We start from the raw sequence: 16,612 nt of genomic DNA, 5'->3' as shown, positions 1-16,612 counted from the left end.
ACATGATTTTCGGAAATCACATAGCCAAGGAAAACCACTTGTTTGGCGTGAAATTCACATTTCTCAGCTTTGACATAGAGATGGTGAGATAATAGATGAGACAGGACTTGGCGAACGTGACTTTGGTGAGTGTCCAAATCCAGGGAGAAGATCAGGATATCATCGAGATAGACAAATACAAAGTTATTGAGAAACTCTCTCAGAACGTCATTTACATACCCCTGGAACAACAGCTGGTGCGTTAGTGAGTCCGAAGGGCATGACCAGATACTCATAGTGCCCGCTGGGGGTGTTGAAACCTGTCTTCCACTCGTCTCCCTCCCGGATGCGGATCAGGTGATATGCATTACGGAGATCGAGCTTAGTGAACCAGCGGGCTTGCTGTAAGAGTTCAAAAACAGAGTTCATTAGTGGCAAGGGGTAACAGTTCTTAACAGTGATATCATTCAAGGGGCTATAGTCAATGCAAGGTCTTAAGGAACCGTCTCTCTTTTCTACAAAGAAAAAACCTGCCCCGGCAGGCGAAGAAGAGGGCCGAATAATGCCCGCTTTCAGGGAAGTTTGGATGTAGTCATCCATTGCCTTGCGTTCTGGGCATGAGAGCGAGTATAACCTGCCCTTGGGGATGGGAGCCCCCGGGAGGAGATCGATGGGGCAGTCGGAGGACCGATGAGGAGGTAATGAGGTTGCTTTGACTTTGTTGAACACCTCCTTCAGATCCCAGTAGCAGCTTGGCACTTTAGCCAAGTCAGGATAGCGTTCTTGCTCTCCCTCTGGCGGCAGGACAGGTTCAGGATTCTTGGTGTGCAGACTGTGAACAGACTCAGAAGGAGAGACATTAGACTGATCATTCCTTCCCCATCCCTGAATTTTCCCTGTATCCCAGTCTATCTGTGGATTGTTTTTATGGAGCCAGGGATACCCCAGAATAAGACAGTGTTGAGCTGAGGTGAAACGGCAAAAGTTCGGTGTGAGCATCCCCGACTGCTATTTCACATGGTTCAGTTACATGAGTCACTTGAAAAGTAGCACAGCCGTTAAGGGCATTGGCTCTGAGTGGGGTCTCGAGTTTTTTGGGGGGTTTCTTCAAGCAAAGCTTCGAGCAAAGCCCAAGTCCATGAAATTTTCATTGGCCCCAGAGTCTATGAGAACCTCTAACTCTACCAACTGATTATTGTTCTTTAATATGGCTTTGGTTAATGTTAATGTTAATGGAGGTTTCAGAGTTAACAAGACTGGGCTCACCATCTCCCTCCTTTCCGATGGTGAGCCTGATCCTTTACCTGACACTGAGCCACTTGGTGTCCCTGCTCCCCGCAATAGAAGCATGCGTTTTCCTTGACGCGTCGCAGCCTTTCCTCTGGATCCACTTTGGTGCGACCGATCTGCATCGGTTCTTCAGATCCAACAGGTGGCAGTGTGGGTGCAGGTAAACGAGGCAGTGACGGTGGAGCTTTCCGTGCTGAAGCAGGTGTCCCTCCGCCGATCTCGCTCCCTCTCGCATAGCCGGGAGTCTATGTGGATGGCTGTAGAGATGATGATTTCAAGGTCAGGGGGCAATTCCAGCGGAGCCAACTGATCCTTGATGGAGTCGGAGAGGCCATTGACGAAGGCGTCATTCAGTGCTGGTCCGTTCCACCCACTGTCCGCTGCCAACCTGCGGAAGTCAATCGCGTAGTCCACCACCCGGCGTCGTCCTTGCGTCAGGCGGAGCAGGGCTCGTGAAGCTTCTCGAGCTGGGGACTCATGATCAAAAATGTTCGTTAAGGTCTTTGAAAATACTTTGGCATCCTGACAAACTACTGATTCTCTGGCCCATTTTGCCGTTGCCCAAGCAGCTGCCCTCCCTGTCAGATGCGATATCATGAATGCCACCTTGGCTTGCTCAGAGTCTCCCGAGAATTTCTCGGGTGGAGCGAGGCGTGGAAGTCCCAGGACTGGAACGGAGTCAGGGGAATTAGCGATCGTCGGTCCGGCCGGCGATTCGGCGGTGGTGAGCTGTGGAGGACTCTCCAAACGGTTAGTCAGGCGGCGCAATTGTTCGGTGAGTGAGGTTACCCGTGACATGACTGTGTGTTGTAGTTCTTGTTGTCTGTCAGATAATTCTCTCACCCCTTGCTGTACGCTCCGGAGTTGATTCTCGTGCTGATGCAGGAGATTTCCTTGGGCGCTCAGTGTGTTTCGGAAGTGGTTCGGTTCCGCTGAGTCCATTGTGGCCAGATCGTACTGATGAGCCCGTAGGGCTGTCAGGGCTTTCAGGACTCAAAAGCAGAACACAGGACACGAACTGAGGGCGAGCGCAAAGGCTGGTTTTAATAACAAAATACTTTCTCCAAAAGTTGACAACAAAAATCACTTATGCAAAGGCAATAAGGCAGTGATGCCATGGTGTCACAACTCTGCAAAACATCCACTTCCTGAACCACAAGAGTAATGAGCCTCCTGAATTTGCACCCAAATGCTAAAATCAGACGACCCGTGCGATTACAGATTACATTGGACAATATTTTAAAATGCTAAAGTTTCATAAATGCCAATTTTTATGTCTAGTTGTCAACTTAAAAAAAATTAAATCAAAACTGCAGTAACATTTTGGCCACTTGGAGGCAGCAGAAACACAACCCTGACAGTGGTTAAATGCTTCACGGTGTTGGTCTGCAGTTTAGTACTGAACAGGTAGTGAACAGTGGATTGTAGTGTTTTCACTGGAAAGCAGCTTCCTGCTGTAATAAATACAGCTGCTTGCAATGAAGCATTTTGTTGATCTCTTCACGCTTTATGTCCTGGACACAATTCCAGGGAAAAGCAAACAATGACACTCATACCATATGTCACGGGGTACAACCAGACTTTTAAATTTACTCTGTTCTGATAGGGAGCCCCGCCTCACTCTCAGGAGGGAGCGCCCACAACCCTTAAATGCGCGCAGCAGGCGCGCTCGCCCAGTGCCGACAGGTGTTCCAAATCAGGAATTAAGATTGTGCACCCACCCAATCAGCGTTTCGGTGACTGAACGACGTTGAATCAACTTGGAAGATGAATTTCTTCATCATATTGTTTGTATCTCTGTCCTGCGGCCTGATTATGGCCCAGGATGGTGTTAATGCTCCTGAAAGGGCAAAAATCAAGAGATTTCTGCATTGCTTTCCTCACATATGCGGGATCGTGCATGAGTTTGGTGCGCTGAGACAAAAAGTGGGAGTTTTGGAAACCAGGCTGAAGAACAGTGAAACCAGGCTGGCACACAGTGAAACCAAGCTGAAGTACATTGAAACCAGGCTGGCACACAGTGAAACCAAGCTGAAGCACATTGAAACCAGGCTGAAGAACAGTGAAACCAGGCTGAAGAACAGTGAAAACCAGATCCTTGAACTGCAGAACAAAGGTAAAGTGAAACTTTTGCTCTGATTGATTCAAAGACTTCACTGAAGAATTATTTTCGGTAATTAAATTAACAAATGGCACAGTGTGGAAATACGTGTACAAAATAATGAGATTACAATGTTTTGCTTTACATAGAAAGAACCAAGGTCGTATTCAGCGCAGCAACAGGTGGAAATGGAGCCCTTGGACCCTTCAACACAGACACAACTGTAGTCTACAGAGCAGTAAAAACCAACATCGGCAAAGCTTACAATCAAGCCACAGGTGAGTACAGTTCTGACATTTTCTATAATTTATTTACAAATAAATAGGTAAAATGTATGGAGACATACCAAAACATGATTAAATATTGTAGGCTTTAAGTTCAAAGCAAGATTTCCAGGCAGGTGAGGTCTTCATCTCAATAACCGACAGTTTTCACCAGATATGTCGTGCAGTGCAGGAAAAACCTTTTTCTCTTATTTCATTTTACCTCAAGATCTGACACAATACAGGAAATGACCGAAAACTGTCAAGACAGCCTTACCAGTAGTTTTCTTATTTTCTGTCTTAGACATTTTAGGCCAATTGCGAAGTCATCTGGGCTTCGTCCCACAATATACACAACCTCTAGTCTTTAAAGAAGAACCATAAAAAAATGGACCAAATCAATTCGATCTTTTTATTTTCACTCAGAATTTGAATTAGCTGATTCTGTCAAAAAGGGTGATCTGAATATTTAGAGGAGTAGTTATAGAAAAAAGGCTAGACATGTAAACACACAATTTAAATTAAACACAACCACTGAATGCACAGGTTGAATGCGATCATAGTGTCAGTAAACCGGTCATCAGTAAATGAACTGGTTACAGATATTTGTCACTTGGAATGCTTTTATTTTTTGGTTGTGTGTGTATTTCATTGCTGCAGTATCTTGCAATAAATAGACAGAGCACTGTCAGTGTAATCCACCCAGTTTCAAAAACACATGGAATGAAATGTTGTTTCCACAGGTATCTTCACTGCACCTGTCAAAGGCATTTACTACTTCACTTTCTTCTATCATGCTGGAGGAGCTCAACCTGCGTGTCTACGCCTCATGAGGAACGAACAGATAGTTGCAGCGACCTCCGACCACAGAACAACCTATGATGGGGCAGATAATGGAGGCAATGCCGTGTTCTTGCAGCTGCAGCAAAAGGAACGTGTGTATGTGCGCTTGTGCGCACATACACATGTTTGGGAAAATGATGAAATCACCACCTTCAGTGGTTTTCTGGTCGGTCAGGTTTGAAAACCAGTGAATAAAGATATGATTCGTTCATTACAGTTGCACTTTTAACTCATCTGAAATGATCTACGTATATTAAATTCTATAATGAGTTGATTTTAATTTCTTCAAATTATTACAACCTGTCTAAAAGCTACTGCCGCTTACAATTTGGATGTGTACAATGCAATAGATTTGGGATTTTCAGACTGGAAAGCTACATCAGAATCAGTAATAACACCTCATCTCTGAGCTAATTGTTTATCTAATTTTGTCTTAAAAAAACAAATCAATTCATTAATTACAACTCTGTATCTCATCAAAGAAGCATTTTTTTGTTCATCTGACTTTCTTTGTGTGTGTTTTTAATTAAATCTCAAAAATGAGAATCCAAAAGCGGTGTGCAGACCATGTGGGTTGCTATCTTTTGATTAAACCAATAAAATTTCTTCATTCATGCAACGTATTTGCATCATTTACAATATGAATTAAAAAATGTCTCAGATACAGTACAGAAATGGAACAAGCAATTACTAACATGCTGAAAGTAGGATATGAGTATTGTTTCAATGTAAATAAAAGCTAAATTTGTGTTTCCAGCCATGATTATATTATAGATATTATAGAGGCCTCAAACAGAGGACACGTGGTCTGTCTATTGAGGCAACTTGTAGGGTCAAAACAGCAATCTCTGCTGGCCAAGCTAGGGCAGTGAAGCACTGTCCAGTTAACATACTGCATTAAAAACATTCCAAAAGTAAAACAGCATATAAACATAAAAATACACAATGCAAAATCATGTGTGTTTTAATTTCAAGCCTTCATCAATATGCCGTGTCCTCGGGTTTTCACTCAGCTCCAATCAGGATAGAGGCGTACCAGTGCCCTCCCTAGCTCCACCCTCTTGTCCAAATATGGTCATCTCTGGCTCCATAAAATTAGCTACTGCCAAACTTGAGACTTGAAAACGGAAGTCCACAAACCAATTGGTGACATTGTGTTGACCCAGTCCACTAGTTATTACACAGCATATGGATCTGACACGACCGCCCCCCCTCGTGGCCCAGTTTTTGAAAAACGCGCACCAAAGTGCCCTCCTGGACTCCAAAACGCGTGCTAAAGTGCCCTCTTGGGAGCCAAAACCCGTGCTAAAGTGCCCCCTGGGAGCCAAAACATGCTCTAAAGTGCCCTATTGGACTCCAAAACGCGTGCTAAAGTGCCCCCTGGGAGCCAAAACACGCGCTAAAGTGCCCTCTTGGACTCCAAAATGCGCTCTAAAGTGCCCTCTTGGACGCCAAAACGTGTGCTAAAGTGCCCCCTGGGAGCTGAAACACGCGCTTAAGTGCCCTCTTGGATGCCAAAACACGTGCTAAAGTGCCCCTAGGGAGCCAAAACACGCACTAAAGTGCCCCCTGGGAGCCAAAACGCATGTTAAAGTGCCCTCTTGGGAGCCGAAACGCATGCTAAAGTGCCCTCTTGGGAGCCAAAACACATGCTAAAGTGCCCTCTTCAGTGGCGAGGATGCGCTGTATGTGCTTTTCGCCCCTGCCCTTCAAAAAGTCTGTGCACGCCACTGATAGATAACAGACTTTTTTGCAGCTCCTTCCTGAGGCTGGAAAGTTCCATCAGAATTGATAACATCTCATCTTTGAGCTTAGTTTCTCTTGTTTTTCTTCTCAAACACAATAACATGAGGCCTTCCAGACTTTCAGAATGAATGCATTTATTGTCCCTGTGTAGACTTTTGATATTTTTTTGTGTTTTTTTTCCATTAAAACTATAAAGTGAGAATGCAGAAGTGGTAAACAAGCTACGTGGTTTGCTATCTGTTTATGAAACAAATTAAATTTCCACATGTGTAAAATGTATACTGTATATGGTGCAATATTTGCATCATTTATAGCAAACAGAATTTCAAAACTCAATAGATGGATGAATAGATGATACTGTGGACTGGTGGTGGAAGTGGTAGAAGGTTCCTGGACTGGAGGGAGTGGACGACAGCATTCATCAGCTACTTTCTGATGCTCTGTCATACATGAATACTCCATTAAAAAACTGTTAGAAGTCAACAGAGATCTTGACTCAATGGCAACATCAGGAATATTGATTATTGATTGCATTTATTTGACATCATGCAAAGCAAAGCAGCTGCACAAAATTTCGGGTAATGGAGAAAGTATACAAAAATGAAAAAAAGATTAGTTTGTCTCTAAGAGGATTATACACAATTGTATGAATTTGACTAACAAAAGGACAAGTTGAACACAGACAAGTGACCTATTGACCGTGAGGTTAGTTGGCATTCAGGAAACAATCGTACGTAGGGATCGTAAAGACGTTTTAGCTGAAAATGTTCATCTGTGTCTGAACCTGGGTTAACACTTAGATCCAAACTGAACTGTACTGTCACTTTAACTGTAACTTATAGTCACCACCTCTGTGCATGAATACAAAATGTTGCAGGACGTGCCTCAAAGATGTGACAGAAACATCATAATGTAGCTCAAGAACAAAAGCACATATTAATGTGTTTTATGTAAGCAAAGAAAAGGCTTCATTGAGCAAAGCTTGACAGAGGTTTTAGATGTCAGGCCAATAATGAGCCTGACAGCTTGAATCCACTACTGACCCTGCAAACCTTGGTCTATTCTAGTGAAGTCTGCAGATTCTAGTATGTTTGTTTGGCCTTCGGTTGGTGGATCCCCCAAAATGCGAAGGAAGGCACTGGTTGTGGATTCTGTCGCAAGCCACAATGACAAACTTGACCCTTCTCAGCACCCTTTTAACCTTGCACTTCCATTTATTGCTGACCGTGACGTCATACACCAGCATGGGGGAGTCACTCACGCACAGGTCGCCTCGGTGAGCATAAAACAGCCGACCCCAGCCATTGCAGATCTGCACGACACGTGTCTGATCCCTCCTCTCGATGAAGGTGTGGTGGCCTCTGTTGCACAGTCCGTATTTCAGCAGGTACCTGTGTGATGAGATCAGTACTTCAGTGCACAGTTAATGACGCTGATGAAGTACAAACGAGTTCTGTGACACTTGCGTCTTTGAAACATGTCGATAAAGCAGCATAAACGTGTTAAATGAGGAAATGGTTGTGCATGAGTGGAAACAGTCTTCACAAATGCTATCAGTGCCATCTAACTGGCGAGCATTTCACAATGAACTGATTGACTTAACCTTCACTCACTTTCTCCATTCACACTTCAGCCCTCTGTTAAAGGACTGTTGCAGGATGTGCCTCGAAACGAATGTTTTGTATGCATGGATGTGATTGTTCCTCTGACAAGGATGTGGTTGGTGTTCGTCAGCGAGGGCGAGAGCGACCACGGCGGCGATCAGTAGAACGATGTTCATCTTGTCTAGGGTGGGAGACAGAACGAGTTCTTGCATGTTAATTTGTGGTTTAAAAACATATAATTAACACCCACCACATGCAAAATCAAAAGGTGATAGAATGTGAATGATGCATTTCATTTTTTCATACACAGACTTTGTCTTGTTCTACTTTTAAATCTCTGTGTCTCAGTTATTTGTGCATTTCAGCTGAAAATAAATATTACTTCAGAGCGTACTTCTCGCTCAAGGCTGTTTTCAGTGATTAGTTTTTCCTATATTTACCCCTGCACAACTTGTAAAGAGCTGTGTTGGATGCAATCTGACTCAAAACAAGAGTAGCATGAAAACAAAGTAGGAGATTACTTTATTATTGATTAAGTGCCACTGGTGAGGATCAAATTCTGCAAATCTAGAAATAAAGCTTACTAAATCAAAATGAATAATGAGAAATTAGTCGACGCATTTTTCAATGCATTCCTCTTTTTTCTAATCACTCTGTTTAATTAAACTATTCATTATTATTTTTTGTCGTTATTTAATTTACTATAAGTCCCAAAAAAAATTTATGTTCCCCCGTATATCAAATACCACGGCTGCCACTGTGATTTTGTCAACTTTAAAAAGATAAAAAGACAAAAAGATAAAAACATTAATAGTGAAATGGCAATAAATAAAATTTCTCACCTGCTCTGATCAGCTGCGTCTGCGCTGCAAACGTCGCTGCTGCGTTCGTCTGGAATCGACACAAGCCCGGACGTTTGGTCCAAAGTCCCTAAACATTTCTCCCTTTTTATGCTACCTCTACCATCTGATCACAGCCAATCATTTTAAGCCTAAGAGGCTGACAGCCAATTAAGATTCTGCAAACCTCCCTGTCATTGTATACCTAACCACCAGTAAATTCGTGTGGCCAATCCTGTTTCTGTAAATGAGGAAGTTCTCTTTTGTTTAAGCGCGAAGCTGTCAGGCTTCTTCACGCAAGAAAACAAGATGTGATAGATAAGATCAAACTTTATTGATCCCACGCCGGGGAAATTAAGTCGCTACAGACAACAAGAATAAAAAGGAGATGAGAAAGAACAATTAAAAAAAAAATTATATATTCTGTATATATGTCCAAAAAAAGATTAGCCATCATTGCCGCTGCAACTTGAATCGGGGCTAAAGGTTGACTCCAGCTATTTCAACACACGAGCTCATGCAGAGAGCTGTTGCAGCATTTCTCTGATTTCTGATGAAAACCCACGAAGATGATAAAACTTTTGTCAAGCTCATAGCTGTTCAAAAAGAAGTAAGTGCAGGACACCCGAGCAGGCAGGTCGAAGAGCAAAAAGCAAGCTTTCATAAGCAAGCCCAGACATACACATTTACACAGATACATCTTGCAAAATGCCAGCAATGTAAAACATCTTAAAAATATATAGAACATGAAATTCAAGTGCAAAAACCCTGATATCTTCATGATAATGTAATTTTAAAAAATAAAAAGTCTAAACTTGTATAAGTAGTGTATAAACCGACTGTGCGTGAAACATCACGTCACAGTAAAGCTACCGTACAGACTCGTACATTTCGCAACGAGTGGCGCAACTTTCATTGCAGCAGCAACACAACGCCACGCTTCACGTAACTACTTGTGCTTTATCACATCAGAGATGACGAGAGGCGCAGAGTTTCTCCCATTTCGTTCGAGGTGCGGACTGAAATACGGGAGAATCTCGCCGTCGAACGAGCACTCGGTAAACGAGTAGATGTGGGCCTGGGCCGTCACGTCGTAGAAGGACACGAGACCTTCCTTGTGGTCCACGAACACCCCCACCTTCTGAGGCTTCGCTGTCAGGGGGAGGCTGGTGGCCGGTTCTGTCAGGGCCGCGTACTTTTCACCTCCATAGTGAACGGTAACCCAGTATCCGTTGTCTGGGGTCAGCGAGAGTTTCCCTTTGCGGTTCGCGCTGCGCCTCGCTACGCCCAGATCCCATCCCGTCTTGTTGCTGACCTCCACCTCCCAGTAGGACTTCCCGAAGGTCAACCTGTTGAGCCCCAGGACGCTGCCAAACATGTCAAACCTCTCTGGAGCGTCAGGAAGCCTCTGGGTCTGTCCTCCATCTCTCACTTTCTTCCTGTCGGGGGAGAGAAGAAGGCTCTGGTGTGCAGTGGTTGGGTCCAGCTTTACATCCACTACAGATGAATAGAATACAATAGAATCATGGTGCAGTTCACAGAGTCCCAAACTCCATACTAACATAGCACTGAGTCTGCTAAAGTAGCATCTGAGATTTTTTTAGTATGTCTGAAACCTTAGTATGAACTAAATAGTACATGAGGTGACGGCAACCAAGGCTGCTCCAGCTGTGGCATAACTTCAATTATGCTTCAATTCAAGTGCAAGTACAACTAATTTTTAAGTAATTTAAGGATTACTTGGTGGCGAAGATGCCCGTGAGATTCAAAACGAGTTCGTCTGTGGCTCACATTTCTCATAAATCTTCTTAATGCATGCACATCATGATGTATTGCATGATCATCTTTATTATTATGAATACCGCTAGATGATGGGTTATTGCAAACGCCGGGAGAGGCGAGGCTGGTTGGAGGCTCTCGGAGAGGGACGTGCACAACACTTCAGCTCTGACCAGCCCATTTGAAAAGATACATGGTACTTTTTATTTACACGGACGTATGTTAAATGAAAGAATCCATATTGAGTCTGTAGTGCGTTGTAAGGAATCTTGGACGGGCCAAGAGAGACCTTGCAGATGGCAACAAAGGTCCTTTAATCTCAATAAAGTAGTGATTTGAACCTGAAGTACGATGTTTCCCTAAACCTAAACAAAAGTGTTTTTTGTGCCTAAACCCAACGTGCTTGACTTCATTCATGAAAACGCATGAAAGTGTCAGGAATGTAGAAGAATTAACAGCATTTCATCTCTGATTTAATGCAAGAACAATACATTGATTAACGCAGGACTAAGGTATTTCAAACAGCTTCATTTCTGAGTCACCAGCGATGTTCATGTGTTCTTCAGAGGTAAGTCCACAGTCAAAGGGACGTACCAAAAAATTGGCAAGTCACAGCGGCGTGCATGTACTCTGCTGAATTTCAAGTGTTGTAGTCAAGTATCGTGCAACATTTGATTACAGGTGTTGTAATCGTGGTCACGGTTACGACACAGGTGTTGTGAGAATGTTGTACATCCGCACTGCTGTGACTGTACAGTTTTTTGAGCCGACCCAGACTTTACATCAGGCTCTTCTCCTTTTTGCTTTTCGAAAGAACTCTACGTGTCTGAGTGCCGCTGAGCCATGCAGAAACCACGCAAAATGGATTCTGGGTACTTCATGTGTCAAAGCCTGATGTTGCTGCCCTTTACATTATTTCTATCGTGGGGTTGGAGGGTTGGTATGGATTGGAATTTGGAAAAAAGGTTTTGCTTTGTGTGAGAGAGACCGTGATTGATTTTGCCTCTGACTAATAATAAATATTTCAGGTGAAGTGGATTGATTTGGAAATCATTTTTTTCAGCATCTGGTATGCCAGAAAATATCCACTCCGAATATTCTTTATTTTATTTCTTTTATTCATCTGATACCACACTGTATCAGGCTAAAACTTTTTTGATTTTTAAAAAAGTTTTTCAAGCTGGACCCTGGTGGAGGTGAAGTTCAAAAGGGTCTTGAACTTTTAGAAGAATAATTGGATTTACCATCTTTAAAAAAAGTTTTGAGCCACGCACCTGCAAATGTGGGAATCCTCTTGAGTTCTGTGGAAAAGGAAATTATATCATGACAAGCGACTATGAATTAAAAACAGACCTCGATGACGCTGAATCCAAACTCGTGCTCACCAACGGAAGAGAGTTTATCCAATGTCTGGAGAATCTGCTCCGTCATGTTCGATGTTGTACTTCTGAGTGAACCGAGGAGGAATGAACCGCTGACAGCAAGTTTTTCCCAGTCTTGAGATTCATCCAGGCCTGCTGGAGGAGAAACCTGTGTGTGTGTTTCATGAGTCAGAAATAAAAGTGGACGAATGCACCGAATGGTTGATGATATCTCTAACTTGCAATGAATGTACATGTAAATCTTGAAGCTGCATTACACCACAAAGCCGTGCCTCCTGGCTCAGCCGCCACGCTGTACCGCGACATGCAGAGTGGAAGCACAGTGACGCTCACCTGCAAGTTTCCGTCCAGCTCATCGATGCTCTTTTTGAGTCTGTCGATTTCCTTTTGCAATTTCTGAACCAGATCTTGTTCTTCTCTCTTCACTCTGTATCTCCTACAAATAACCCACTTCACATCAGTTCATTTTCCTAAAACTACCATCACTGCATACAGTATATATTTTGCATTCACGGCCACCATTGGGGTGTTATAATCTGACTGACCTCTCCTCCAGCGGCCGGAGGGCTTCCTGCCGAGCGTCTTCCACAACTCTCATCACCTCTGAGAACACGCCGTTGATTTCCAGCCATTCTGCATCCAAGATGCCCTGAAAGGTGCGACGAACAGGCAGGGTGTTAAAGACAAATTAACCAAGACTAAACCCAAAAGGTTAAAAATCTCCTGCAGCTTACCTTGCAGGCTTTGACAGATGATCTCACTTCTGCAATGTTCTGTTTTCTCAGCTGAATTTTCTGCTGTAAATCAGCCCTCATCCGGTCTTGTTTTGCCTTGAGTGAAGGCAAAAAGAACTGATGTTAGTATGCACACATTGTAGTGATATACAATGAAAGCATTGATGAATGTAAAGCGGATTGATAAAGACTAATAAATGCTAAAAGGCTAAATTAGAGGTGCAAAAAAACCCAATAGAGTCAGCTATGCTAGCAGCTCTGTGAGGCTGCATGTAGGCAAAGTAGTGCTATGAGCTACACGCTAATGCCAGGATGCTAGCATGCTCACAACGACAAAGCTAGCATGCTGATGTGCAGCAGGTATAGCAACATGCTCACCCTCATAGTTTAGCGTGTTAGTATGCTATCATGTGCTAATTAGCGCTGAAGTACAGCTGAGGCTGATGGGACTGCCATTGGTTCATAAACCAAAGCATGCATCCTAAGGGGGCACCTGAACGTGTGCCATGACAACCAATACAAGTTGTTGGCACATATCACTTAAAGCCACAGACGTCAACCTGCTGGGGGCGCTAGAGGAAACATCAGGGGATCACCAAAGTCCCACGGATACAACATCTGGTAGGCACGAATGTCTGGACAAAGCGATCCGATAGATGAGATATCTCAGCGTGGATCAATAGATTGACACTGCATTGAAGATCATCATTCGGTGTTTATTACCTTCAGTAGTTTTTGAGCCTCCCTCTCATTCTCCCTCTCTTTCTCTCTCTCTTTCTCCCTCTCTTTCTCCTTCGGTCGGACCACCGCTTCCTGGGCCGCAGTTGTTGGAAGATCCCAGACCAGCTGCGCCATCGAAAGGACGAAAGCAGTCAGTGCAAACTCACCAAATGGTAAAAGCCTAAATGAATGCTGTAGAACTTCTCAGGCTGCAATGGCTCTATTTAATAAGACACATTTGAAAGCGGTGCATGTTTAAAAAATTCAATTCAGGCGAGTCGAGAACCTGCTGCAGCTGCGGCGGACCGCTGGGGAACTCGAGCGCTCGGCGAGCTTTGGTGGCGGTTTGATGGGACTGCTGTGGCGTTTCGAACACTGTGGAGAAAGGAGACGGTCGCGGTGAAACACAGCAGCTTTGACCCGTATCTACATGTTGCTCCTGCTCTGGTTCTGCTTTGAATTCGTGACGGAGCCTACGTGATTTTGCCTCCGTCGCCGCAGGATTCATGTGGCTGCCGAAGGTCTGCGACAGTGGCGTGAAGGAAAGCTGTCAGGGAAAAGTGGAAGATTTTACTTTTCCATATCGCTAAAGATTTCCATTTCATTCCATTAATACATTAACGTATCCTGCATTATCCGTAATTCATGCATTTAACTAGAAGTTTCAACATCTTCCATTAGATGAGCCTATAACTTTATTATCTCCTGAACTGATTCTGCAGTTTTTAAGGCATGTTTAGGCTTATTTTTGCTCGAATATACCTCCTTCTTGACTGGGGTGCTGTTGATTGGTCTGGTGTCCACTTGAAGGGGTTCTTCCAATAGTCTTGTCCAGAGGTCCCGTTCAACTGCTGAAAATAAGAAAAAAAAACATTCATTTTTTAAAGTAGGTTGTCTTTGAAGCATTAAACCAACTGTCGACCATGTTACATTCAGTAGTGAGTAATGGTGGGTGCAGTTAAATTGAAAAATTGAATTAACACCATTATGGGACAGCCTTTTTTTTTTTTTAATGCACCACACATTTTTTCTGTTAATCCTCCTGTTTGCCACATTTGACTGTTTGCATCAGAATAATTAGAGACATCAGTAGTAGAGGTTGTTGGGTCACTCACCAGGCTTGATAGCAGGGGTGAAGATATCCCTGTAAGGCTCATTTATTTTTATTGGAGGTCCGATGAAGGTCAGTTTCGGAGAGTAGCTGTTAATTCCAAACTGTTGACTCTCAGGGATCCTCATCCCCTTCGGCGTGCATCCCATCTTCCCCTGGTGAGTTCTGAGGCCATGGTAGGTGGTAACCTTGGACCAGCCGCAGCAGCCGCAAACCTGGAGGCTCATGTCTGATCTGGTGATTATCTGCAGAGGTCGAAATGCACATTTTTATTCACCTGCTCCCCGTTTGTAGAAGCAATAAAATCAGCATTTTTGCAGCAGAAAGAAATGATTCTCATCAGTTTCCACAACAGGCTTCGAGGTAAATAAGTTGCATCAAACTAAATTGCTTTTCCTGTGCATACATATCTGAACTTTTTATCCATAGACAGACAGTAATGCATGTTTTTGAGTGTAGACACGCTTTGTTTTGACCCTGTGGAACACCTGTCGCTATCTTAATTTGCAAGGAAGCACATTTTTAGAGGTAATTATACAGTTTAAAGATTTGAATTACTTTAATTCCAATGATAATTTATGACGACTGACTGTGCCGTTTGCAAAGTGGATTTGTAGAGCTCAGATTATGGTTTAGACAGCGATGAGTCTCCCTCTGCTGGCAATGAGTGTATCACACAGTATCGACTACTTCCTGCTGCAGGTGCGCACAGTGAGACACAACTAGAAGGTAACAGAGCAATTAAGGGATCTTCTTGAAATGGGCTTGAAACAACTGTAATTAAAGGAGTAAGTTTTAAGATGAGATCAAACTTCATTAATCCCAGGAGAGACATGCAGGTAAGTTGAAAAAGTTATTTACTCCAGTGAATGGTGTGCTAATCCAGATCAAAGTGGCACAGATACAGTATATCAGTCATCATTGATATTGATTTATGTTGTTAATTTAATGAAGCATCACATATACATTCAAAATAACATTATATATGAATAGGAGCATGTGTATATGTGGTTGCATAATATATATGAATGTGCAAGTGTATAATAAATATAGTATATGAATGACGACATATTATAGAATGATAGTTCAGTCATATGATGTAATAAAAAAGCGAGAATGTTTTATGTTTGCTCTTCTATTGGAAAAAAAACTGTCTGTGTCCAAAGTTTGGCAATGGATGACATCACTCTAAACCAATCAACAAAGCATTATTTATTTTCAAGTGGACTGCGGACTGAGCTCAGGTGTGCAGCAGAACACGATCTAATAATCTCGTGCATTAAAGGAGATTTTATTTCTCTCTGACAGCGGAGTTTTACTCTCTCTCCTCTTCATGTTTCCTGCGTTTTGAACACACCCTGATACCTGTGGTGAACCACCGCAGCCCTGCTGTCCTGCCCCGGCTTCAGGCTCATTGTGTCACCTATTATATAAGCTTTAAACAAATAAACTGACGTCTAACAGGCTTAACATAAAAAAAAAAATCCAGCAATCAAAGCTCTTTCTTTCAAAGTAAAAGTGTTTTTTTAATGTTACTTCCTCCATCAGTCTAACATTTTAAAGCTACCAAGTGGGGAAACATAAACCCCTGAACGTCTCACCTGAAGGCTTTTTGTGCGTTATGTTGCATCGTGACTCCAGTAGACATCACAAAGAGCTTTAGATGAAGAAGAAGAACAGAATGAGAGCAGCAGCAGCAGCTTACCTTGCGCTCTGTCACCTCGACGCTCCTCTGAATCATCTGGCTTTCATTTCCTGTCGCTCTCGTTTCATCCCGAACTCTTTCAGTTTCGTTTCAGCCGCAGTGATCCTGAGGTTTTCTCTGTAAATGCCCCAAAGCGCGACTTCTAACAAACACTTAACTACTGTGATGTTCTTACACAACACTAATCTATTGCGTAAGTCTATCTATCATTTCAACATGTGAACATGAGCAACAGAAGAATAAGGTTATATTTCCACTCCATGGTCATGACAAGCAGCCAAGAGAAGACTGTGCATCTACCCATTTGTATGAGGGAGTATCAGGGCCACAGTAGGTATTTAATGAATGAATAAAATATGGAGCAGGAGGAGGAGAGTAATACTCCAAGAGAAAAACAATTAGTCTTAAATTTATGAGCAAAAACCTGAATATTCTCTGAGATTATAGTAGATTAGTTTGTGGGCCCAAAAGATTGTAATTTGTCTGAGATTAAAATTACAAATTTGTGAGATTTTG

At 43.0% G+C, this 16,612-nt stretch overlaps 2 protein-coding genes across 3 annotated transcripts; one reads left to right on the top strand and one right to left on the bottom strand.

The window, feature by feature from the left end:
* The first annotated feature begins 2,934 nt into the window (after positions 1-2,934).
* On the top strand, positions 2,935-5,095 carry LOC121626670 (cerebellin-4-like). Its single transcript, XM_041965306.1, has 3 exons — positions 2,935-3,385; positions 3,520-3,648; positions 4,377-5,095. The coding sequence occupies exons 1-3, from the start codon at positions 3,037-3,039 to the stop codon at positions 4,655-4,657; spliced, it is 759 nt and encodes a 252-aa protein (XP_041821240.1). The 5' UTR covers positions 2,935-3,036; the 3' UTR covers positions 4,658-5,095.
* Positions 5,096-6,741: 1,646 nt separating this feature from the next.
* Positions 6,742-16,221, bottom strand: LOC121626847 (E3 ubiquitin-protein ligase TRIM21-like). Of its 2 annotated transcripts, none has more exons than XM_041965556.1 (14): positions 16,097-16,221; positions 14,396-14,636; positions 14,043-14,131; positions 13,758-13,827; positions 13,567-13,655; positions 13,284-13,406; positions 12,561-12,656; positions 12,372-12,475; positions 12,160-12,262; positions 11,830-11,974; positions 11,719-11,745; positions 8,669-10,162; positions 7,836-8,007; positions 6,742-7,613 (listed from the first exon to the last, which is right to left on the bottom strand). In XM_041965556.1, the coding sequence occupies exons 1-12, from the start codon at positions 16,130-16,132 to the stop codon at positions 9,615-9,617; spliced, it is 1,671 nt and encodes a 556-aa protein (XP_041821490.1). In that variant the 5' UTR covers positions 16,133-16,221; the 3' UTR covers positions 6,742-7,613; positions 7,836-8,007; positions 8,669-9,614. The 2 variants fall into 2 exon arrangements, with proteins under 2 accessions (XP_041821490.1, XP_041821491.1); XM_041965557.1 differs by having other exon boundaries at positions 15,993-16,119.
* Positions 16,222-16,612: the final 391 nt, after the last annotated feature.

This window comes from Chelmon rostratus, chromosome 23 (genome assembly GCF_017976325.1).
Source record: "Chelmon rostratus isolate fCheRos1 chromosome 23, fCheRos1.pri, whole genome shotgun sequence".
Taxonomy (NCBI): domain Eukaryota; kingdom Metazoa; phylum Chordata; class Actinopteri; order Chaetodontiformes; family Chaetodontidae; genus Chelmon; species Chelmon rostratus.
The sequence above is the reverse complement of the archived record's forward strand: the minus strand, read 5'-3'. Positions and strand labels throughout refer to the sequence as shown.

Bases quoted from the DNA above. Each gene is read 5' to 3' on its own strand.
- LOC121626847 (XM_041965556.1), bottom strand. From the start codon at position 16,132: ATGATTCAGAGGAGCGTCGAGGTGACAGAGCGCAAG. The intron at 14,637-16,096 runs GTAAGCTGCTGC...CGACCTCTGCAG, and splicing joins TCGAGGTGACAGAGCGCAAG to ATAATCACCAGATCAGACAT. The intron at 11,746-11,829 runs GTGAGCACGAGT...CCTTTTCCACAG, and splicing joins GGATAAACTCTCTTCCGTTG to AACTCAAGAGGATTCCCACA.
- LOC121626670 (XM_041965306.1), top strand. From the start codon at position 3,037: ATGAATTTCTTCATCATATTGTTTGTATCTCTGTCCTGCGGCCTGATT. The intron at 3,386-3,519 runs GTAAAGTGAAAC...TGCTTTACATAG, and splicing joins CCTTGAACTGCAGAACAAAG to AAAGAACCAAGGTCGTATTC. The intron at 3,649-4,376 runs GTGAGTACAGTT...TTGTTTCCACAG, and splicing joins AGCTTACAATCAAGCCACAG to GTATCTTCACTGCACCTGTC.